The sequence below is a fragment of the Lampris incognitus genome, chromosome 10, assembly GCF_029633865.1.
Source record: "Lampris incognitus isolate fLamInc1 chromosome 10, fLamInc1.hap2, whole genome shotgun sequence".
In the NCBI taxonomy this organism is placed as follows: domain Eukaryota; kingdom Metazoa; phylum Chordata; class Actinopteri; order Lampriformes; family Lampridae; genus Lampris; species Lampris incognitus.
The window spans coordinates 49,815,544-49,840,989 of record NC_079220.1 but is presented as its reverse complement, the minus strand read 5'-3'; the positions used below and the strand labels follow the sequence as shown (position 1 = coordinate 49,840,989).

Genomic DNA, 25,446 nt, shown 5'->3' with positions numbered 1-25,446 from the left:
GTTGTTCAACTTTGGGGGGTCGTCCTCCGCGTAGAGTTCGCATGTTCTCCCCATGTCTGTGTGGGTTTCCTCCCACAGTCCAAATACATGTAGGTCGGGTGAATCGGCCGTACTAAATTGTCCCTAGGTGTGTGTGTGTGTGTGTGTGTGTGTGTGTGTGTGTGTGTGTGTGTGTGTGTGTGTGTGATGGCCTGGCAGCCTGTCCAGGGTGTCTTCCCACCCGCCGCCCAATGACTGCTGGGATAGGCTCCAGCTTTCCTGAGAGCAGGATAAGCGGTTCGGATAATGGATGGATGGATGGATGGACATCCCTGGAGATCAAACCAACCCCCCTTGTTAGGTTCAAACAGGACACACGAGAAAAGACCCCACAGGGACGAACTCATTTATAATCCAGGTTTTGCACCACATCGTTGCACCAAGAAATAACTGTCTAGAAAAGATAACCTGTCTTATCATTTGCTTCCTCATGAACTGGCTGCTTGTGTGTGTGTGTGATTGTTGTGTTGTGTGTTTCGAAGTGTGTAAAACTCATATAACTGTGGACAGTGTAGAGCTGTCGATGCCTTCTCTTACATTTTAAGTTTCCTGTGATTTCTCTCCGATGCAGGAACCTTTTAAACGGCGTTTCCAGCAGCTGGGTTATCCCACCCCACGAGAGACTGGAAAGAGATCCATCTCTAAAGCCATTTTAAACCCAGTCACGCATCCCCCCCTTACAAGAGGAGCAAGGACACTAGTGCTCATCATCTCTTCAATGGGGGTAACATCATTTGGTTTTTTAATAATCGTTGTGTCAGGAGCAGACATTTTAAGATTTGCTTTTTTATTTATTTATTCGCGTTGAAACGCGGTAGAGCTGTGCATAGAGTCACCGCAGGACGGTGACTGTCAATCACTTCCCTTATCAGGAAGTTAGGGCGCCACTCAGATCAATGTCTATCTATAGAGTCCAGCTTCTGTTTCTGTTGCCCCGCATTGAGTACGTTATGCCCTCCGAAGTCTTACCCCGGAGGCCCAAAGGTGTCACCCTGGTCCAGATAGGGTAAAGGTGCCCATGCAGGGGTGAGGGCACAGTTTGGGGGCAGGCTGTCAGAGAGAGCCGGTCGTTTTGGGCTTGTTTGCAACACACTGACTCCAGGAGGTGTCCTGCGCTATGTGCCTCAGGACTGGACATTAGTGCGCTGGGGAGGAGGGGCGATAGCCTCCCCTTGTGGTGGCTGCAGGCTGTAGCAGTTTTACGCTCAGGAGTAACCGTAAACTTAAAATAATAATAATAATAGCTAAAACGTAAATTGTGTGAAGAATGGGTTTAAATGGGGTTGTAGGGATGAGTGGGAAAATATGTTGTAATTATTTAGATTATTTGTTGAGGAGACTCCTCCTCCAGAGGCAGAAAACTGGTCCCAGCAGTGTTTGCTTGTGTGGAAAAGCGCTGTGGGAGGCCACATCTCTCGATGCTGTAAAACCCACCAGTAAAGCATGTTAAAATGGCACAAAGGTTTAGTTACCATAGCCTGGGAAAAGCGTGCTAGAGCCCCCCTGTGCAACAGCGTAATATTAGGGTTACATATTTCTCTTAAATAGGGACGTGCATAACGGGATATGTGAAGTAAAAGATGCTTCTAGAGCCAAACGTGAACAACAAAGACATCCTGTCCTGCAGTGAATTAGTTTATGTAAAAATGTGTCATTAAGTTGGCGTTCGTTAAAATTGTTTTTTTTGCTTTGTGTGTAGTTTATGGCCGCCAGTACGGAGCCCGGGAGGGGACGTAGGCCTAAAAATGTTTTCTGTAAAGCACACCCACACTATAGACACACATGCTTTGCTCGCACGCGTGATGTACTAAAGCTCACGCTCCCACCGCGGTCAAGCCTACCGGTGCTTGGAGCGGCCAAAATGGGTGAGAGCGTTGCAAGTCAGCGGTCCTTCCTCACATTTTACATAGCAAATCAAAACGACATTATAATACACATCATATGTTAAATAAGTTGTGATGAATATGTGACGCATGGTGGCACAGTGGTTAGCGCGGTCACCTCATAGTAAGAAGGTCCTGGGTTCGAGCCCCAGGGGTAGTCCAACCTTGGAGGTCGGCCTGTGTGGAGTTTGCATGTTCTCCCCGTGTCTGCGTGGGTTTCCTCCGGGGGCTCCGGTTTCCTCCCACAGCCCAAAGACATGTAGGTCAGGTGAACCGGCCGTACTAAATTATCCCTAGGTGTGAATGTGTGTGTGTGTGTGTGTGTGTGTGTGTTGGCCCTGTATGATGGCCTGGCGGCCTGTCCAGGGTGTCCCCTCGCCTGCCGCCCAATGACTGCTGGGATAGGCTCCAGCATCCCCGCGACCCTGAGAGCAGGATAAGGGGTTCAGATAATGGATGGATGGAAGTCCTAATTTGATAAAACAGTTTCAATAATCGGTTTGCTGAGAAGCGTAATGGAGGTGCTCACCTCAAAGGACATTGTAACACATTGACAATTTGGAGTTGAGTTATTTTACCGTAGTTTTTGAGAAAATTGAAGGGAAAGTCAGCTGAAATTACATTATAAGAGTAATAATTTCCACATATTTCAACTGCCATAAAAATCCTTCAGAGGTTTGTTGAAATTTTCAACGGAATCCTGTTCAGGATGACCCGTGTGAAATTTTGAGTTATTTTACTGTAGCTTTTGAGAAAATTAAAGGGAAAGTCAACCCAAATTACATTCATAATTTTCTCATATTTCAACTCTCTTAAAAAAAAGTTCCTCGGGGTGCCCCAGTGACTCACCTGGTAGAGCACATACCACATAAGGCTGAGACTTTACCGCAGCGGCCTGGGTTCGAATCCGGCTCAGGCCCTTTGCTGCACGTTATCCTGCCTTTCCTGTCTCTCTCTTGACTACCGCTATAAAATAAAGGTGGAGAATACAAATAAATAAAATAAAATAAATCCTTGAGAGGTTTGCTGAAATTTTCATTGGCGTCTACTCATAGTGTGGGTCATGTTGAACAGGATTTCGCTGAAAATTCAGCAGACTTTTGAAGGATTTTTTTTCTTTTGGAACCAGAAACTCAACACAGCAAAAATCCAATACAGGGGATCCATTAAAAAGGGCTTCTGTGCCAATAACACGAAGAAACTGTGAGCCACTATGAAATCTATTACAAATATGACTCCCAGCAGAAACACATCGCACACAGAAGATGACTCGAACAACCTCTACATTAGGTTTGACTCACATGATTTTTCTTTACAACGTGACAGTGTCATTAACGCCGCAACTACTGGTGGTTCTGTTCCAAGGATAGACATGCGTCCCGAAGAAGTCACAAGGCAATGTAAAAGAACACACGCCAATAAGGCAACAAGCCCTCATGGTGTCACTGCTTTCCTTTTGGAGACATGTGCAGAGGAACTTGCATCAGCCGGGGTCCCTGTCTTTCAAAGGTCTGTTGATTCACATATACTTCCATCTCTATGGAAAAAGGCAATTATTACTCCTCTTCCAAAAAGCCTGTTCCACAGGAAAATAATGACTACAGATCAATAGCCCTGACCTCCATTGTGAGAAAGTGTCTGGAAAAGATGATGGTGTGATGGTGTGTGTGATGAAAATCAAACATAAATGGACAGCTAGATTCGTATCAGTTTGCCTGTGAAGACAGTCGTGGCACTGATGATGATGTAATACTAGCTAGAATATATTTTATTTTGCAACACCTTGAAAGCCCCAAGGCCTCTGTCAGACTGCTGTTTGTAGACTTCGGCTCTGCTTTTAATACCCTGCAGCCACACGCCCTTCTCAGTAAAGTTAGACAGATAGATGTCTGTTAATCCATATGTCATCAAGTTCAGGTTCAACTTTATTGTCACGTGTATTGTAATACTGTGATGTTCTTTACATTACATTACATTACATTACATTACATTACATTACATCACAGTCATTTAGCCGACACTTTTATCCAAAGCGACTTACAATAAGTGCATTTAGCGTAGGAAATCAGGAGAACCACTAGTCATCAGAGGTCATAAGTGCATCTAAATAAGCATCTAAGAGCAAAACCAGTGCTAAAGTAAAAGTGCAAGAAAGAGTTTTTTTCTTTTAAATGAGTGAATACAATAAGTGGTAGGAGCAAGTAACAGGGTAGTAGTTCTTAAAGAGGGGAGTTTTCAACCTGCGCCGAAAGATGGGCAGCGACTTCGCTGTCCTGACATCAGTGGGGAGTTCATTCCACCACTGTGGGGCCAGGACAGAAAAGAGCCGTGACTGGGTTGATCGGCAGCAGGGGCCTCTGAGCGACGGGGCAACCAGGCGTCCCGAGGCAGCAGAGCGAAGTGGTCCGGTGGGGGTGTAGGGCTTGACCATGGCCTGGAGATAGGAAGGAGCTGTTCCTTTCACCGCCCTGTAGGCTAGCACCAGAGTGTTAAACTGGATGCGAGCAGCTACTGGGAGCCAGTGTAGGGACATGAGAAGGGGAGTTGTGTGGGAGAACTTAGGGAGGTTGAACACCAGATGAGCTGCAGCTTTCTGAACAAGCTCCAGAGGTCTGATGGCCGACGCCGGGGCGCCAGCAAGGAGGAAGTTGCCGTAGTCTAGCCGGGAGATGACCAGAGCCTGGATGAGCACCTGTGCCATCTCGTCGGTGAGGAATGGGCGAATCCTCCTGATGTTATAGAGGAGAAATCTGCAGGAGCGAGCAACCGATGCAACGTTTGCAGCAAACGACAGTTGGTCGTCCAGGATCACACCCAGATTCCTCACAGTCCGAGTTGGCGTCACCATGGTGTTGTCAGTGGTGATGGCCAGGTCTCGGTGCAACATTCTTATGCTTTGGCTCACTCTGCCTTAATACAAAGGACACAAGGACAAAGGACACAAGGGCACACCATCCCTACACGAGACCTACATAGACTATGTACACAGAATTCATGCATTTTATACACAATATAGAAAATTATACAGTAACAGCAATGTAAGGTGCATATGGGTGAGTCAGCTGTTCAGCAACCTGACTGCCTGTGGAAAAAAACTTACTGAGATGGGTGGTGTGTGATTTGATGCTCTGCGAACATTTTTTAGATGGAAGGAGCAAGACCAGAGCATGAGCGGGGTAGCTGGTGTCCTTATGGATGCTGTGGGCTTTCCTTTTGCAGCGAGTAGTGTAAATATTATGAAGTTGTGGTAGTTCCATGCCAATGATTTTTGCTGACGTCTTCATAGTTCTTTGAAGCAGCCTGCAGTCCTGAGTAGTCAGGTTGCCAAACCACACTGTGATACAGCCTATCAAGACACTCTCTATGATACTGAGATAACAGTTCATAAGAAGACCCCTCAGAAAATGCAGTCTCTCTCTGCTATGCCTTCTTCAGGATGCAGTTGGTGTTGAGAGACCATGTGAGGGTGTCTGTGATGTGTAACCTGAGAAATCTAAAACTGTCCACAGTTTCAACAGATGATCCACTGATGGAAATAGGAATGTGATTTCCTCCGAGCTTTCTAAAGACAACAATGATTTATTTTGTCTTATTGACATTTAGGAGTTTGTTATCATGGCACCATATGGTTAAATCTTCCACTTCCCTCCAATAGGCCCTCTCATCACTGTCACTTATTAGTCCAAACACTGCGGAGTCATCTGCGAATTTAATGACGCCTCTGTTGTCATATTTGACAACACAGTCGTGTGTAAACAGACTGTACAATAGGGGACTGAGACAGCAGCCTGAGGTGCACCGGTCCGAAGAACTAATGTGGATGAGTATGTTTTACCTATTCTCACAGTCTGGGGCCTGCCTGTCAGGAAATCAAATAGCCAATTACAGATAGAGTTGCCCAGACCAGGACCTCTGAGTTTCAACACCAGTTTGGATGGTACAATTGTATTAAAAGCAGAGCTGTAGTCAATAAACAACATTCTGACATGGGTATTTTTCTTTACAAGGTGTACTACTAAAGCAGGATGCAGAGCAAGTGCGGTAGCGTCATCTACAGACCTGTTGGAACAGTAGGTAAACTGTAATGGGTCAAGGGTAGCAGGAATGTTACTTATTACATATTATATTACCAATCTTTCCAGACACTTCATAATAACAGAGGTCAAAGCAACAGGTCGGTAGTCATTAAGGACAGACACGGGTGTTTTCTTAGGGGCAGACACAATGGTGGTTTTCTTAAAACACAGTGGAACCACACACAATGACAGGGTCAGGTTAAAAATGTCAGTAAAAACCTGAGATAAATCTGGTATCACTCCTTTTTGACCAGCAGGATCCAGCAGCTCCGAGTGAACCAGGCATTATCTGAATCTAAAGTCATTAACTCAGGCGTTCCTCAAGGATGTGTGAGTGTCCCCATTCTGTTTACAGAATTGTAAAAAGATTGTAAAAACAGTTATCCCAGCATTTTTGTTGTCACGTTTTCTGATGATGCTGCCATCTTGGGACGTACAGATATAGACACTGGCATTTCTGGCTTTAGTTTGGAGGTGGAGAAGTTTGTACAATGATGTGATGACCATCATCTCACTGTAAACACTAAGAAAACAGAAGAAATTATTTTTGATTAAGGGTATCTGGGAGATCATCTCCACTACTGATCCATAATGCTACCCAGGTTCATCCTTACAAATACTTGGGTGAACATGTTGACTGTAATCTGTCTGGGAATTTACAAGTGATCCTACAGCGACTCGACTTTCTGCACAGACTCAGGGTGTTTGGGGTTGGACGGAGGGTAATGATGTTATTTTATCATGTTGTGATAGATTGTTAGAGAGTTTATTACGTTACCGAATCTCAGCTTGGTATGGCAACATATCAGTTAAGTTAAAATCACAAATAAACAGAGTGGTCCACACAGCAATGAAAGTGATGGGGTGAGGGAGCATCCCTCCCTCCAAATACTCGTATCACAAAAAGATGCAAAGCCCAGTTTCAGTTGGAAGAAGAGTAATCAGTAATACTTGGACCATATAATGCATTCAGCGTTTGCTATGTAGAGACATAGTACGGTGAATTTCAAAATCAAGGCACCCTTTTAAATTCGCCAGCATGTGAGACTTTCACAGTAGCTGTTTTAAAAGTATAGTATGCTCCTTTTGCCACAGCTTGCTCCTAAAATCTACCATTCCTGACTGCAGGAGGCTTAAGTTCATGGACTGGGGCAGAGGCTATCTGGGCCTCTGTCTGCAGGTTTTGCAGAAAGGCCAATGTTTTCATAGAGTTATGCATACGTAGTTGGTTCTCACACTGTGTTGAATGATCTACGATGATGCGAAGACCGACCCTGCCTCGGCTCTTCCATGTCATGTGACCTCCATGCTCCGCGCCCTTCCTCTAGCACCTAGCGCAGATAGTTTAACAGCAGTGATCAACGTGGATATTTCTTACGAAGAGAGATTTTCAACATTGTCTTATGAAGAAGAAATAGCTGTGCTCGCTAAAGGAAACCAACACCTGGCCTGCAGGAAGTTACCCAGTGGAAGGGTAAAACGGACTGCATTTTATATAGCGCTTTTCTAGTCTACTGACCACTACTACTGACCACTTTATAGTGTATGCCTCACATTCACCCATTCACACACATCCATACATTGATGGTGGAGGCTGCCATGCAAGGGGCCAACCTGCTCATCAGGAGCAGTTAAGGGCTCAGTGTCTTGCTCATTGACACTTCGACACACTCTCTGCAGGAGCTGGGGGTTGAACCAGTGACCTTCCGATTACTAGACGACCTGCTCTACCTCCTGAGCCATGCCATGCCAGGTACTTTTATTGTACTGCAGTTGTATTTATTAAACCCTTTTATTGGCTTTGTGTGTGTTGTCTGATATTGGACTACTGTGCACTGGCACCAAGATTTCTCTCTCTCTCTTTTTCTAGATCCTGGTGTGCCGTCACCAGAACCTCGTTGTGTGTGGTTATCGGGGCACTTAAGTGCATTTTGTAGGAGTGAATACGCTTTTTCTACTTCTCTCCCCCCCCCCCCTCTCTCTCTTTCTCTCTCTCTCTACCCCCCTCTTCCTCTTGCTAGATGTGTCCATTGATTGGATTTGATTGTGCATGAGCTCCACATCTGACTGACTTTGCAGGAGGCATATTTGTTGATTTATAGCCCAACTGATGTAGACTCTATTTGTAACTAATGTAGACTCTGTTTGTTACTAATGTAGACTCTGTTTGTAACTAATGTAGACTCTATTTGTAACTAATGTAGACTCTATTTGTATCTATCCATGCGTAACACGAGCTTGGGCTGCTGCGTTAATTGAAAGCAGACACATGCTACACTGATAGGTCACTGCACATTACTGCTGTACGTTCACTAAAACATGAACTTGAACAGCAAAGTCAGGGCTTGTGATTTCCTTTTGCAAGATTGTTTTCTTCAGCATTATTGGCAGTGTAAAGAGAGGGGATGACATGCAACAAAGGGCCCAGGCCGGATTCGAACCCAGGCCGCAGCGGTAAGGAGTCAGCCTTATGTGGTGCACATATGCTCTACCAGTTGAGCTGGCAGGGTGCCACAGGACTTGTGATTTCTAAAACTCCTGCAGGGTGCAAGGCCTCAGCAGGCTCCCTCCACAGGGGGAAACGCCACCCTCTCTCCACGTTAGTCCAGACTAAAAACTACTTATTGGCCTCTACTGGTATAATCGATAAAACCACTGGGATCAGAGGCATCCGGGTGGCGTGGCGGTCTGTTCCGTTGCCTACCAACACGGGGATTGCCGGTTCGAATCCCCGTGTTACCTCTGGCTTGGTTGGACACAATTAGCAGACACAATTAGCCATGTCTAGCGCCTGCTCGGGGAGAAAAAAGGGGGGGAAACCACTGGGACCGGTACTAATCATTTCATTGTGTGCTTGCATACGACATTATTGTCGTATCTTCATGTGGTTAAACTCAACAAATGCCCCTCAGTAGGAGAGGATGAAATTCCTTTATTTGTTGGATTTGAAGAAAGTTATGCTGAATAAAATTACACAAAGCACCCCCAAAACAAAGGCCACGGCAAGCACAACTTCAGGCAGTCGACGGAAATATCGAGGCTGTATGACACACCAAAAAGGAAAAAGAAAAGAAAAAAAACAAACCAAAAACTGGAAATTTCATAACATTTTGTCACCCTTGAGACAGACGTAAAATCTTGACGCCTGATTCATTGCATATATGATGTGATAATTGCCCAACAGCAACATTTTTCCACAATTACACCATTTACACCGATAACGCATTTCTCAATCATTGTATAGATTCAAAAAAAATTATAGTCCCAGCTGTCGAAGTGGTTAATTTTGCATTCGTGGTTTGTGTACAAATAAGTCATGACACAGAAGTAGGTGGCACAGATGCAGAGATAGATGCAGAAACAGATCTTGTCCACTCTGTTGGCCAAGTCCTGGCAGCTCTTGGCCTCCTGGTATCTGGCGTCAAGAGCCTCCAGGAAGCTCAACACCCTTTTCAGGTGTCGATTCATCTCCTCTGGGGCTCGCGGTTTGGAGACCCCGATGTCAGCGGTGGCTTCTGAAAGGAGTAAAACAAGCACCAAGTCTTATTAGTTCGTTTTTGCCATAGAGTGTTAAACCAGAAAGCAGTTTTATCCTCCAAAGACATGAATGCTCAGCAAATGAGTCCCCTGTACCCTCGTCCCCTGTACCCTCGTCCCCTGGATCCTCCTTGTCCTCTGCGTTTTCCGGGGAGGACTTTTTGAACCTGGAGCAGGACAAGAAGGCGCCGTCCTTGGCCACGCGAGTTAGTATCATGGACACCAACATACTCAGCACCAAGAGGGTCAGACAAACGCAGAAGTGGCGTCCTGGGGGGGGGGGGCACACACAGGCTTCTGAGTTGTCCACAGACACATTCATGTCACCGTGCAAACAATAATAACACTGGTCTACAAAAATATAGTTTTTTTCTTTCTTGCATGGACTTTGGAAGCTGTTTTTGGCTAATTGTTGGGCTGCTGAATCCCAACCTGAGCTCAGATTTGCTCTATCACATCAAGTTGTTTGTGCTATCTGTACGCTCCTTATTCAGGATTTTACAAAAGTTGACCATCTTAGTCTGGCAATCTTGGTGGGGATAAAAAATGACCCCTATTCATTTCCTAAGTGATTTCATGCTAGGCTGAGTGTTTATTTATTCCATTGTAATCATTTTTGCATCTATCGATCTTCTAATGCGACGGTGTTTTGTTTTGTTTTTTTTAACTTCGAGTGTAAAATTGCTATTTTCTCAAAAATAATGATGTTTCATAGTTCAAAAAAACCTGATGTGACGGGCAAAAACTAATGCCAGATTTGGATTCGGCACCCAAAAGTTAGCTAGAATCCGCTGAAAACCCCCATGCAAGAAAACTTGTGTTGACCGGTGTACTGTGTGTGCATGCATTATGGCCTATGTAGGTGATGCAGTCTGCCGTGTCTGTGACTTGCGCGTGAGCTGACTGACGGATGATGGGACTGCACTGGCCGTCTCCCGGGAGCAGGTCGTTGAGGATGACGAGGAACATGATGAAGCTGAGCACCAGGGTGACCTTGAAAGAGTTGCGCTCGCCACCTCCCAGCGGCAGGGCGAAGCTCGCCACGTCGACCACGATGATCATGATACTGGGCAGCATCAGCGATATGAAGGGGTTGAGGTACCTGATGCTCAAAGACACCTGCGGGTTCACACAGACGAGCGCAGTTAGACTCGCCGCTGTAGTCGGATGCTGTAATTGGGCCTCGCCATTTTTGATCGTTTGACTACAAGACGACGCTCCCCGCTCATTTATGCGAGTGTGTCGTCAGTTTGAAAGAGACCACGTGATCATGTCAAGCGTCGAGGCAAACGAGTGTGTCAGTGTACCAAGATGTAATCACGGCCGTCGCTCTTTTGTGTGAGGGTCACTTTGTCGGTGCGCCAGTCTCCGTGGTTACCGTCAGCCATCTTTACCGCATCTATCACCAGCCGCAAACCGCATCCTGCAAAAGAACACGTTTCCTCGTTTCAGCTCGGCTCCTTCCGGTCGTCGATGAGCAATCGGGACAAATAATGTCTTGCACCAGGTGGCATTTTGATCTAATATTGTATCATGCAGTCGCATTTACTGCTGTATATATATAGTATAATATACTATCACACCATCAATTTCCTTCACCTTGCACCAATTGTAACGCCGTATTCCTGCAGATATACAATTTGTGCGGGTGCGTGCACGTATACAAACTATTGTGCACCCACTTGTGAGCGCACGTGCACACGTGATTGCGCCTCATCGCCTCTTATTTCTCCTGTATATATAGTCGACTAGAGGAACCCCGCTACAATGTAGCGGTTTGGTTATCCACCCGTTTAAATCTCCCTCCTCTTCATCCTGCCAGCTAACCGCCTTCCCCCTGCCCCTAAACCCCCCCCCCCACTCCAACTCCCCCCCCAAATGCTCGGAATCATCTGAAATGCCGAGAAAAGTGGTTTTTTAGCCATTTTTAGAAAATGCATATTTTGCATAATTATGCATAATTATTTTAATGTTCTGCTATTTTTCTGGTCCTCTCTGGAACAATACCTACCACCTCCAAAAATAATGAGGATCGTAAGTGCATTTTTGCAAAAATGCATATATTTTGCACAATGCCAAAACATTTCTAAGTCCCAGAATTTTTTTTTATATAGGTGAAAAAATCAAAGATGCTCAGAATCATCTGAAATGCCGAGAAAAGTGGTTTTTTAGCCATTTTTAGAAAAATGCACATTTTGCATAAGTATGCATAATTATGCATAATTTCAATTTTCTGGGATTTTTCCCGTTACTCTCTAAGACAATACCTACCACCTCCAAAAAGAATTAGGATCATAAGTGCTTTAGTTTTCGGTCCCGCTATCTACACTAACTAACACACACACACACACACACTAACACCACACACACACACATGACGAAAATATATGAGTAGACCCTTGTGTATGTATCTGAAGATTGTTGTGCTGTAGTGTTGTTATCCTATGTTAAGCACATCGAGAGAGCCACGAAACCGCAGTCAAATTCCCATGTATGTGCAAACCTACCCGGCCGATAAACACGACTCTGATTCTGACACACACAACAAACACACACACACACACGTTTATGTACCGGTGTCATATCTGTGGTCCTCTCTGTCGCCCCAGGCCTGAATTGCAACAGGGCAGTCATCTGCAGCGAAGGGGTACTTGAGCAGATTGACTTCACAATCCACCTCCGCGTTGATGATGATGTTGTGCTCCACGGTGCCGTCGCTGTGAACCAGCAAGTCCCGGGAGGCGTGCCGCATACTCGTCCGTACTCTGCAGACACAAGCACACAACCCGACTCCTCAGCTGAGCCAACTTTCCTACCCTACCCTCTCCCCAAGCCACCAACGTGGTGGCTTGGGGAGAGGGTAGGGTAGGAAAGTAGATTGGAAACAAGGAAGTGAAGATTTACATGCATACAAATGTCCTTTTTTGATGCTTTTCTGCTGGGCTGTACACATAAAACTGACTTGACTAAACTGGTCTATATAAGACAACAGCTTATCCACAAATGTGCAAATCCCGCTCTTGAGGTCACTCGCTTTAGTGGCCATTGCCGGGTACGACTCTAAAGGGGGAAATGATAGGATACACAACATTTTGTGTCTTAACCACAGCAGCCAAAAGTGGATGGATCAAGGTGGTAGAGATGAGTTTGAAAATGTAGGGAAGTTTTTTTTTTTGGGGAATTTTCTCCATGTTTTCCCCCTCCCCAGTTGTACCCGGCCCAATTACCCCACTCTTCCGGGTTGTCCCGTTCTCTGCTCCACCCCCCTCTGCCGATCCGGGGAGGGCTGCAGACTACCACATTGCCTCCTCCGATACATGTGGAGTCGCCAGCCGCTTCTTTTCACCGGACAGCGAGGAGTTTCACCGGGGGGACGTAGCACGTGGGTGGATCACGCTACCCCCCCTCCAAACAGGCGCCCCAACTGACCAGAGGAGGCGCTAGTGCAGCAACCAGGACACATACCCACATCCGGCTTCCCACCCTCAGACACGGCCAATTGTATCCATATAGGGATGCCAGACGAAGCTGGAGCTAATACGGGGACTTGAACCGGCGACCCCCTGCGTTGGTAGGCAACAGAAGAGACCGCTACCCGGACGCCCCCTGGGAGGTTGTTTGTTAACAAGCAGATATGTCAGACCGAGTTTACCAACAGATACTATGTAGACTATGTTTTAGGTGGGGGAAGTGCTCGACTCCATTTGCTTTTGAATGGGCCACTAAGACCAACGTGACCACCACCATCGGTGCCACGAGGTTAAACACAGACGAGGACCCTCAGGACCGTACAGGTAGAACTTACGCGTTAGTGACATGGATTTCTGGGTACCAGACTTCGCTAACCGGCAGTACCACCCGATCAAATGGGTAAATAGATGTGTCCCACGTCAAGTCAGGATCCATCCACGCCTGCCATGTAGAGAAAAGGGTTGTGGTTATTTAGAGATGCTCGGCTTATCAGCAGCCTCTGCTCACGTGACAGTGACTTGAAACCCACCGTGACTGCTCGCAACTGGCAATGGAAACGGAGCTTCTTTGTGTCCTGTGAACGAGGAAAATCAACATTAAGACCAGTCAGTGTGATGTTCATATGCTACTGCTAAGTGCTTAGCATGGGGTTTTCTACACGCGTGCATTTTATTCTATTTTTTTTTCATTTCTTAATTCATGCATTTTACTCATAGCCATGATGCATTGTCAACACTGGATTTTTTAAAAAACATTTTGCAGAAAAAAAGTTTTAACCAGCAAGAGACGCAGAGACAGCAGTTTCTGTATTTGAAAAGGAGCAGGACATGTAACAGGGAGGAGGGAAGTATCATCTCCACTAAGCTGCCACAACAAGCACGGGACGATACTTACAACAGAGAGCGTTTGGTACTCAATAAACGGCACAAATATCAGTTGTGTACAGTTGTGAGACTGGGGCTGGGTCAGGCGGGGATTGAGAATCAACTTTTCCGCCAGACAGCGTCGCTCCGTACAGTTGGGGGAGGACTGTCCGTGCACTGAAAGCACAGAAACAGCGTTAGCCACGGCCTTGGGGAGGACACATCGGTCTTACTACTCAGATTTGCCATCCACGGGACGTGTCTTCAGCAATACTGGACTTGCAACCTACAAACCTGGACGCTTAGACCTTCCTTTGGTAAACTTGAGGGTATACCAATATGTTATCCCCCTCCCCCTTTTCCTCCCCAATTGTATCCGGCCAATTACCCCACTCTTCCGAGTCCTTCCTGCTCGCTGCTGCACCCCCTCTGCCGACCCGGGGAGGCCTGCAGACTACCGCACGCCTCCTCCCATACATGTGGAGTCGCCAGCCGCTTCTTTTCACCTGACAGTGAGGAGTTTCTCCAGGGGGACGTAGCGCGTGGGAGGATCACGCTATCCCCCCCTGAACAGGCGCCCTGACCGACCAGAGGAGGCGCTAGTAGTGCAGCGACCAGGACACATACTCACATCTGGCTTCCCACCCGCAGAAATGGGCAATTGTGTCTGTAGGGATGCCCGACCAAGCCGGAGGTAACACAGGGATTCGAAGCGGGATCCCCATGTTGGTAGGCAACAGAACAGACCGCTACACTACCCGGACCCCCCCACACAATATTTCTCTGAGTAACACTCACCTGCATACAGCAAAACCAATAAGAAGGCAGCCTTTGCACAGCTGTGTTTAGAAAGTGTCCACATTCCTGCAGATGTTCCCGCCATAGACTAAACGGCTGCTGGTTCCTGCAGCTACTGCTCTGTCCACTCTCAGGATATCGCAGATGTGACGACCCTTAAAAATGCCTGTTTGTGACGTGTGCTCATATTACAATCAGGGACATCACGGGCGAGCGTGCACACGGTGCAGGGCCGTGTCATCTGTAAAGGTGTGTAACATTACCCGGGAGTGTGGTCAGGGGTATTGTGGTCGGCGGCCTTCTTCAAACAGGCCCAACACAAGGGAAATTGATTCCAGTGTGTGTTTACCAGCAGGCAGGTACACCTGGCCATGACACGAACCCACCACAATGGGACGGGAGCTGCCACGCCAGAGAGGGAAGCTGCAGCACTGCAACAAGGGACCAGTTGTGTTGTGAAACGGAGCAAGAGCTCCCATTCATAGCTGCAAGACAAAACCTCGGCTTTGGGGTCGCGCTGCAGTTGCATTGTGGCCATTGGGAAGAGGCATCCTCTGTTTTAACAGCTGGTGGCGGAACAAAGGTTTTTGTCTGTCCATGTTTATTTTTTATTTTTTTGATTGTCTCCATTATGAGTTTAATACGCAATCTTGCTTAGCAGGAATTTTAAAATCTATGTATTTGTGATGTATACAGCGCCCCATATCGATGTGCTGAACTCTGAAAAGCTTCTGCAATAACGTTGCTTACGTATATCTTAAATTATCACATCAGAAAGAATACTGGATGTGCTTTACTTGTTTATTTTTTATGGTATACTTATGTGTACCACCACACACACATGCAAGAGAAATATTATCCACCATACTACTACTGCTACTAACATGAATGGTAATATTATTATAATGATAACAACAATAAGGATCATAATGACAGATACATGGTGGCTTTGTGGCTAGCACTGTTAGGTCTTGGGTTCCTCCCCAGACCTCTCATGTGGAGTTCGGTCGGCTCCCCTGTGATTAAGTGGGCTTCTTATGGGTACTTTGGTTTTCTCCCACAGCCCAAAGACATGAACGTTTGAAGAAAAAGACCCCAAATTGCCCATGTGGTGTGAATGTGTGAATGGCTTGTGTGTGGGTGTGCATGAAGGAATCCCGTGATGAACTGGCAACCTATCCAAGATGTCCCCCTGCCTTTCACCCAGTGACTGTTGGGATAAGCTCTAGACCTCTGTCACCCTGAATTGTTTTCACGAGTAAACATCGTCATAATAATAATGAGAAGAAGAAGGGGGTGAGGAGGAGGACGCAGTAGAGAAAGAAGCTGAAGAGGAAGACGAAAAAGATGATGTCGATGAATAAGATGTCGAAGAAGAAGAAGATGACGACGATAAAGAAGATGAATATGAAGAAGATGATAATGGTGATGATGATGACAATGATGAAGACGTAGCAGAGGAAGAAGGGAGAGAGGAGGATGGAGAACCCTACGTTTTGTGTCAATGGTAAATGTACGATACCTCGTGCTGTTTTTAATGGCATGACTCTAGTGTTGCACATTCACAACACGGCCAAGGTCTCGCAAGGGTTTTAATGCCTAGGGCCTCTGCTACGACCCAGGCTACATCCATTATCGGCAAGTCTCAGGGAACAAGTAAGATATTACTTTAGGTTGGGACTCGCAGAAAAGGCCCTTTATACCAGTGTCATGCCGTCAATGGCAAGGCGGCCTTCATTTGTGCGGCCGTGGTCTTTAGCTTGAGGCTGCTTTATGTAATGGTTTGCAAGTGGAGCAGGCCTGGTTTGATGGCCTACAGTTGCATTAATGTTGTGCTGACAGTAAAGACTTTGCATGTCCTAAAAGTCGTTAATATTAGACTGGCCCATGTTTAGGCTTGAGACTTTGTAAATGGCAGACAGATGAACCTCTCCTTTAAGGTTATCTCTTAGATCAATATGTCCGGTGTTTGTCTTCATTCACCGCCTCAAAACCACCAATAGCTTTTGCATGGGGGAACTCATCATTAACCACACAATACGTTTTTGGGGACATGCTATATAGCATTAAAAATGTCATTTTAGTGTTGTCACCCACCTAGTAATTGCCCCTGATGGCTGAATTAAGTGTGTTTCTAGAGTAGGTGCAGCTCCGTGAGTCTGTTGTGACCTCTGCAGCCTTATGTAATTAGGTATCATGTCCGAACTGAGGACACCTGAAGACAATGAGGAGCCCTGTGCCAGGCACAACATCTCAGCCTGGAGGAGCAAAGGTTAACTTTTTGTCTAATGAATCACAAAATGTAAAAAAAGAAAAAAGACCACGGTACATATCTCGAATGTGCATAGGCACCAGAGAAATAGGAAAATTTGTCAGTAATCATTAATGATTATTTTATCTTCAGCACTCTGCAAAATGTGGTCAAAGTTCCACATTTTATTTTATTTTTATAATCCCAAAACAAAACAAAACTAAGGGTAGACCTTATCTCGCTCCCGTTCGGGTGGGAGGAACCTTTAAATATTACACAGGTCATAAATTCTTCCAGATTGTTCTGTTAGATTTCAGACGGAGGAAAACTGCCACAAAATGACAACGACATGAGACTTTGCCTCACAGCCGGGCCTTCCTCTTAACAGGGTCGCTGTGTGGAAGAGAGCTACCTTGCTAACTGGGTCTGAGTGGGACAGCGCGTGACCAGTTGCCCTGCAGCCCTGCTGCCCCTATTTGCTTCAAACCTGCACTAACGCCTACATCCAAAGTAAGTCAACCGTATAGACGCTACATACTGGCTTTCGCTGATGTCTACCGATACAGCTAGAGTTACACCTCTCAGTAATTGCATATTCACAGATGTTTTTTTTCCCACTTTTTAACAATCTTAAACATTCAAGAACTTTCCATGGTGTCATAAAGGCGAAATGCTGATTTCATGCTTGTGTGAAGCTACCTGCCTTGATCAAAGAAGGTTGAATCAGTTCATTTGGATACAACGTTTATCAACATGAACTAATTCAACTGTATCCAGATGGACTGATCCTGAACTGATTCAGGTTGAATCAGTTCATCTGGATACAGCGTTTTTATAAACGCTGTATCCAGATGAACTGATTCAACCTTCTTTGATTTTTGTACCTGGATTACTGAGCATGCATCAAGATACCTTGAAACTACCTGCCTTGGTATCATTATGATACAGCTAACCTATTAAACATATTGGGCTGTGATAGAATAACTTTTATTCCCTACGCAACTGATGTTTGATTGTTTTGAATTTGGAAAATTGACAAACATTTCATTTTATTTTTCTGTACATTTCTGTAGAGAAAACAATACGGCAGCGCATAGCAGGTTTATTGTACGCACATTTTTACACGTTAGTGGATTTTAGTGGGAAGATGGCGGTGCGAATTTACATTTGCAGCGGCCTCACCCAGTCCCGTCCATGCGGTGTCTTTGTCCACTTCTGCATCTAAGTTTGTCTTCGTTTGATGGCTGGGAGAGCTGGCGCTGGATCGGCTGGGAGAGCTTGGTCTGCGGCGCCCTGTGGGCCCAGGGACCACGGCCCTGCCTGGAGCTGTGCCCGAAGAGGACACACCGGCAGTTCTGACAGTCATATGTTGGATATATGTGTTTTTGTAGCTTTATAGTTTTTGTTGTAGTTTAATATATGTGTTCCTGTAGTTTGGACATGTGTTTCTGTCTTTGTGTTGCACCGCTGTGGGCAGGGAGAAACGATATTTCGTTTCATTTCATGTACGCAATTGCATGAAATGAAATGACAAATACATGTTCCTGATTCCTGTCATTTCGGCTATGTTTTCATTTGCTTGTGAGTTTGATTATCGTTAATTGGGCATCAAGAACCTATTAGAAAAGTTAAAATGTGATTTAATCACTTAGATGTTCAACTTAAAACAAAATGGAAAAAATATGAAGTTTTGAATGCAAAACTTTGCTTTGAATGCAGGACTGGGCACTTCAAAACACTGAAACTTAGAGGGGGGGAAAAATTACACAACCAACCAAGGTGCAATTAACCTCAATGTATCCACGAGTGTTGATACGCTCAGTTTACAGCTGCTGGGAGTTTGTACAGTTTCTCTTGAGGCGTCGTTCGTCATAGCGATAAACACGGGCGACGTGTTCTCGGGTGACTCAATTAAGCAATAAAGATGAAAACGCAGCTTCTCGCGGGTGTGACGGCGCTTGACTTTACAGTGTGTTGATCGGACGGTTGATGTTGTCGGATCAGTCGTAAACGTGATAGCGCGGCTTTCATCACCGGTACGTTGCCTTGAATGTTGAGGTGAGTGAGTTGTGAAGGTGGTAAATAAGGGGACGCTGTCTTATGTGGCGTGGTTAACCATTTGCCAGTCTGAGACAACACAGAGAGGAGAAAGCTTTTAGAGGTGGTTGCGAGATAATATTTTACTCTCATAAGTCAAAGTAGCTTAATAACGGCTCTGCAACGAGGTCAGGGTTGTGCTTAATGAACCGATACACAGTCTCCTGAGTAAAGATGCCAATTGACGTGGAAGAATATGTACGCTGGTTGTGCTGATATTTTATGTTCTCTGAAAATGGGTTACATTTCGATGCCAACATAAAGGTGGTAACAGTGACAGTAACCATAACTGTAACAGTAACAGTAAACAGTAACCATAAATGTAACAGTAACTGTAACAGTAATAGTAACTGACTGTAACAGTAATGGTAACAGTAACCATAACTGTAACAGTAACAGTAAACAGTAACCATAAATGTAACAGTAACTGTAACAGTAATGTGAACTGTGTTTCAAACCTACCCTTTGTTTACAGGTTGATGTTGCACTGGGTCACATCAGTGAAACCAAAACCGACTTGACCCATACTGGAAAACTTCGCGATAGCCTGTTTTGATAATGAAAAAAAAAATACAGTTGCGTCCTTGAAGGAAATCCTGTAGCCATATTCTTGGTTAATCTTATCAGATGAGATGTGCTGTGGCTAAATAGCTGGCAACAAGAGTGAATATTGGTAGGTATGCTTTAACCATGTGAGGCCTTGATGACCACTTATTGATCCCAATCCATCTGAGGCATGATCATCAAACACAATACGTCTCTGTGTCAGATCCAGGATGGTTACATGAGACATTCAAAACCAGCTAAAAAGCACACCTATGCTCTTTATTGGTTTTGTAAATGACAAAGTAAGTAGTGGTGCATTGGTGCTGACACTGAAAATATGACATTGTTATAATGAGAAGCAGAGGAGAGAAGGTTTCTCTGAGTTGTCGCACGAGGATGTATTGCAGACATCAAACAGTGCCTGACAGCTTTTAGCCTACCCATTTTGGATGGTTTCCTCATTGTGGATGAACTTCTGGTAAATAACCTGTCAATGATAAACCTGTGGTAACGAAGAACAACATTCATACCCAGAGCTGGGCATTGCTTTTCATCGTTTGCCTCGGACAGCCCCAGGCCCAGAGTGACCTGGTCCGTCTGCTCAAACACGAAGGTCTCGCCTCCACAAACACTACAAGGGCCTTTTACGAGTTTCTCCTTTGTAATGGAAGCTCCTTACTGTCCCTCTTCCTGTTTGTCAAGTCATGACCATCAACTCCAGACAAAAGTGAAGCTTTATTTCTGTCTTAACTGATTTCAACTTTTCTTTATTTTGTTTGCCATTTCAATTTGCATGCAAGCTGTACGTGCAGGAGTGTGGTATTATTATTATTGTTGTTGTTATTATGTCTTCATCCTATGCAGAGCTTTTCAAGATACTTCACGAAGGCTCACAAGAATGAAAAGAAAAACAAAACCATCACACTAAGTGAATAAACAATAAAAGCATAAAACTCTGAAATGCACACAGTAGGCACGAAACTAAGATAACAGGAGTTGAGGAGGTTGGTGTGTGTGTGTGTGTGTGTGTGTGTGTGTGTGTGTGTGTGTGTGTGTGTGTGTGTGTGTGTGTGTGTGTGTGTGTGTGTGTGTGCGTAATGGAAAATTCCTTTGGTGTTTTGTGTGTTGGTAAAGGAACAGTGTGGATTTGATCTGAAACTGAACTAGCTGAGATTTTGATGGACAGGCGTTGATGTGGTTTCTTATTAGGGGAAGTTCAATACTCAATGCGTATCGTACACCACATTGCCGGCCATCCAAAGGAGTTGAATCAAGTGCAACTGGACTTGGTATATATCCGTGAAGACGTTTCGCCTCTCATCCAAGAGGCTTCCTCTAGCTTGACTAGCTTGGTCTAGTCAGAAAGGAACGAACTGAGGAAGCCTCTTGGATGAGAGGCGAAACGTCTTCACGGATATATACCAAGTCCAGTTGCACTTGATTCAACTCCTTTGGATAACCATGACCTGGATGAATGAGAACATTCACAGACACATTGCCGGCTGTATTTATATTATAGTATATATTCACATTAAAATGTTGTCCTATCAGTGCAATATTATTGTGAACGGTGCAACACTCATTGTGCGAATATTTTGAACAATGTAATTGAGACCCATTGTCCACAGATATTGTGTGGTGCAGACCTTTTCTTAGGCAGATCTGCTGTTGGTTTATTTAATTCTGAATTCTGTATGGAAATACTTACTGTTGAACAGCTCTCTTAACTTCAGTGCCAATTACCTACTGAGAAAGTTACCTGCTGACCAACACAACCTGAAGCTGAACTTGATCAGATGCTCTGGTGTGCTGTGTTGCACTGTGTCTCTACAGGGGCCCGACGGTACTTCTGGACAAGATGAGCCCGGACAGCGAGGAGCGTATCACCATCAACACCTACAACACCACGGTCCACACACTGGGTGGAGACAATGTCAGGGAAGGCAGACGACTGCGCTACATGCAGAGAGACGGCAGGTTCCCCGTGGTATTTCAAATGGCTGCCGGGGAGTGGAGTCCATACCTGGTGGATATCTTCACCACTCTCGTGGAGATCCGCTGGAGGGTCATGCTCCTCACCTTCTCCCTCTCCTACATTCTCTCCTGGACCTTCTTTGGCCTTCTCTATTGGCTGATTGCCTACGTGCACGGAGACCTGGAGAATCCGGACAACGCGCCCTGCGTGGAAAATGTACGCAGCTTCACCGCGGCGTTCCTGTTTTCCTTGGAGACCCAGGCTACTATTGGCTACGGCTTCAGGGGGATGACTGAGAACTGCGTCTCGGCTATTATAGTGGAGGTAGTTCAAGACGTAGTTAGCTGCCTAATCGACACCTTCGTCATTGGCATCGCTGTAGCCAAAATGGCATCTGCACGTAAAAGGGCACAGACGGTGGGTTTTAGCAAATGCGCGGTGGTCAGCATGAGAAACGGTGGGCTTTGTCTCTCCTGGCGCCTTGGGGACTTCAGAGGTAATCACATCCTGGAGGGGACCACCACAGCGCAGGTGATCCGCTACGTGAAACACCCCTTGGGATCAGTTGTAGTGTCATACCAAGACCTGGACATCCAGGGCAGGGACATCGTTTTGGCCACGCCGGTGACCATCATCCACAGGCTGGGACCCGGCAGTCCCCTCTACAGCCTGGGCCCTGAGGACTTGGTGAGGGAAGACTTTGAACTGGTGGTGTCTTTTACCTACAATGGAGACTCCACCGGCATACTACATCAGACGCGTGCTTCCTACGCCCCGGAAAACATCTACTGGGGCCAGCGGTTCCAGGACATGGTGAAAGTGGGCAAGAAGCACTACAAAGTGGATTATGCATTGTTTAACCAGACCACCTATGTACAGGTTCCCATGCTAAGTGCAGAGGAATATAACAGAGAGAGACTCCCATCAGCCAACATTCGCTCCCAGCGGCGCAACTTACAGCCCATCAGGAGATCCAAGATCTGCTGCCCAGTGAAACCGGACGAGGAGGAGGAGGTCATATGTAAGACCTGGCTGTAGGCTGAATGAAAAACTCGTCTTGACGTTGACACCTGTACATACTGTGCTATATTTAAAGGATATAAAATGTGATGATGTTCGATGTCTTTGTATTCTTGTAAATATGCCCCGCTTTTTATAAGATAGATTTATACCCGAATACCAGCGAACAGAGCAGTCCTCATTATGTGGGACAGACACTGCACCTCGAATTAAAAGTGCTTTCATATGGAGTTCTGAGTGTCTTTTATCTCTTTACCACACACAGACAGACAGACATACAGACAGACAGACAGACTGATAGACAGACAGACAGACAGACAGACAGACAGACAGACAGACAGACAGACAGACAGACAGACAGACAGACAGATAGATAGATAGATAGATAGATAGATAGATAGATAGATAGATAGATAGATAGATAGATAGATAGATAGATAGATAGATAGATAGATAGATAGATAGATAGATAGATAGATAGATAGATAGATAGATAGATAGATAGATAGATAGATAGATAGATAGATAGATAGATAGATAGATAGATAGATAGATAGACAGACAGACAGACAGGTAGATAGATAGATAGATAGATAGATAGATAGATAGATAGATAGATAGATAGATAGATAGATAGATAGACAGACAGACAGACAGACAGACAGACAGACAGACAGACAGACAGACAGACAGACAGACAGACAGACAGACAGATAGATAGATAGATAGATAGATAGATAGATAGATAGATAGATAGATAGATAGATAGATAGATAGATAGATAGATAGATAGATAGATAGATAGATAGATAGATAGATAGATAGATAGATAGATAGATAGATAGATAGATAGATAGATAGATAGATAGACAGACAGACAGACAGGTAGATAGATAGATAGGTAGATAGATAGATAGATAGATAGATAGATAGATAGATAGATAGATAGATAGATAGATAGATAGATAGATAGATAGATAGATAGATAGATAGATAGATAGATAGATAGATAGATAGATAGATAGATAGATAGATAGATAGATAGACAGGTAGATAGATAGATAGATAGATAGATAGATAGATAGATAGATAGATAGATAGATAGATAGATAGATAGATAGATAGATAGATAGATAGATAGATAGATAGATAGATAGATAGATAGATAGATAGATAGATAGATAGATAGACAGACAGACAGACAGACAGACAGACAGACAGACAGACAGACTGACAGACAGACAGACAGGTAGATAGATAGATAGATAGATAGATAGATAGATAGATAGATAGATAGATAGATAGACACATATATATATATATATATGTGTGTGTATGTACACTACCGTTCAAAAGTTTGGGATCACCCAAACAATTTTGTGTTTTCCATGAAAAGTCACACTTATTCACCACCATATGTTGTGAAATGAATAGAAAATAGAGTCAAGACATTGACAAGGTTAGAAATAATGATTTGTATTTGAAATAAGATTTTTTTTACATCAAACTTTGCTTTCGTCAAAGAATCCTCCATTTGCAGCAATTACAGCATTGCAGACCTTTGGCATTCTAGCTGTTAATTTGTTGAGGTAATCTGGAGAAATTGCACCCCACGCTTCCAGAAGCAGCTCCCACAAGTTGGATTGGTTGGATGGGCACTTCTTTGAGCAGATTGAGTTTCTGGAGCATCACATTTGTGGGGTCAATTAAACGCTCAAAATGGCCAGAAAAAGAGAACTTTCATCTGAAACTCGACAGTCTATTCTTGTTCTTAGAAATGAAGGCTATTCCATGCGAGAAATTGCTAAGAAATTGAAGATTTCCTACACCGGTGTGTACTACTCCCTTCAGAGGACAGCACATGCATGGAATAGCCTTCATTTCTAAGAACAAGAATAGACTGTCGAGTTTCAGATGAAAGTTCTCTTTTTCTGGCCATTTTGAGCGTTTAATTGACCCCACAAATGTGATGCTCCAGAAACTCAATCTGCTCAAAGAAGTGCCCATCCAACCAATCCAACTTGTGGGAGCTGCTTCTGGAAGCGTGGGGTGCAATTTCTCCAGATTACCTCAACAAATTAACAGCTAGAATGCCAAAGGTCTGCAATGCTGTAATTGCTGCAAATGGAGGATTCTTTGACGAAAGCAAAGTTTGATGTAAAAAAAATCTTATTTCAAATACAAATCATTATTTCTAACCTTGTCAATGTCTTGACTCTATTTTCTATTCATTTCACAACATATGGTGGTGAATAAGTGTGACTTTTCATGGAAAACACGAAATTGTTTGGGTGATCCCAAACTTTTGAACGGTAGTGTATGTGTGTATGTGTGTGTATATATATATATATATATGTACGTATGTGTGTATGTATGGACACAGATAGATAGATAGATAGACAGGTAGATAGATAGATAGATAGATAGATAGATAGATAGATAGATAGATAGATAGATAGATAGATAGATAGATAGATAGATAGATAGATAGATAGATAGATAGATAGATAGATAGATAGATAGATAGATAGATAGGTAGACTTCTGTGTTTAATTTTAACAGTGGCCTAACAAGTGAACAGGATGGATCCTGGCTCGTTGTACTTCACATAGCTCTACATCCCCACCGTGTGTTCACTCAGCGAAGTCAGCCTCTGTCACACAAACACACACACACGCACACGCATGCACACGCACACGCACACACACTCACGCACGCGTAGTGATTTGTTTACCGTTTCCACGTGGCGCGGTGTACATTAGTTATAACCGCGCCGTGACAGCCACGTCCCCGTCACGGGGAGGGTAATTACGCGAGCGGCGCTGTGGGAAAAGGCGCCGCGCGGTTCATCCGGTCGGCTTCCGCCGTCGCACATCTCCAGAGGCCTCGC

General features: G+C 44.8%; 2 protein-coding genes across 5 annotated transcripts; one reads left to right on the top strand and one right to left on the bottom strand.

Annotated features, from left to right (window-relative positions):
• Window positions 1-645: 645 nt before the first annotated feature.
• LOC130119563 (inward rectifier potassium channel 16-like) lies at window positions 646-22,780 on the top strand. 4 transcript variants are annotated; one of them, XM_056288101.1, is made up of 3 exons: window positions 646-763; window positions 17,307-17,428; window positions 21,395-22,780. In XM_056288101.1, the coding sequence occupies exon 3, from the start codon at window positions 21,420-21,422 to the stop codon at window positions 22,572-22,574; it is 1,155 nt and encodes a 384-aa protein (XP_056144076.1). In that variant the 5' UTR covers window positions 646-763; window positions 17,307-17,428; window positions 21,395-21,419; the 3' UTR covers window positions 22,575-22,780. The 4 variants fall into 4 exon arrangements, 3 of the variants coding, with proteins under 3 accessions (XP_056144076.1, XP_056144075.1, XP_056144074.1); XM_056288100.1 differs by lacking the exon at window positions 646-763 and adding an exon at window positions 16,100-16,174; XR_008810855.1 differs by lacking the exons at window positions 646-763; window positions 21,395-22,780 and adding an exon at window positions 18,145-18,385 and having other exon boundaries at window positions 17,247-17,428.
• On the bottom strand, window positions 4,824-14,752 carry LOC130119848 (5-hydroxytryptamine receptor 3A-like). The gene is made up of 10 exons (XM_056288440.1): window positions 14,668-14,752; window positions 13,901-14,046; window positions 13,536-13,580; window positions 13,341-13,447; window positions 12,110-12,300; window positions 10,843-10,958; window positions 10,444-10,654; window positions 9,632-9,805; window positions 9,320-9,513; window positions 4,824-4,832 (listed from the first exon to the last, which is right to left on the bottom strand). The coding sequence occupies exons 1-10, from the start codon at window positions 14,750-14,752 to the stop codon at window positions 4,824-4,826; spliced, it is 1,278 nt and encodes a 425-aa protein (XP_056144415.1).
• Window positions 22,781-25,446: the final 2,666 nt, after the last annotated feature.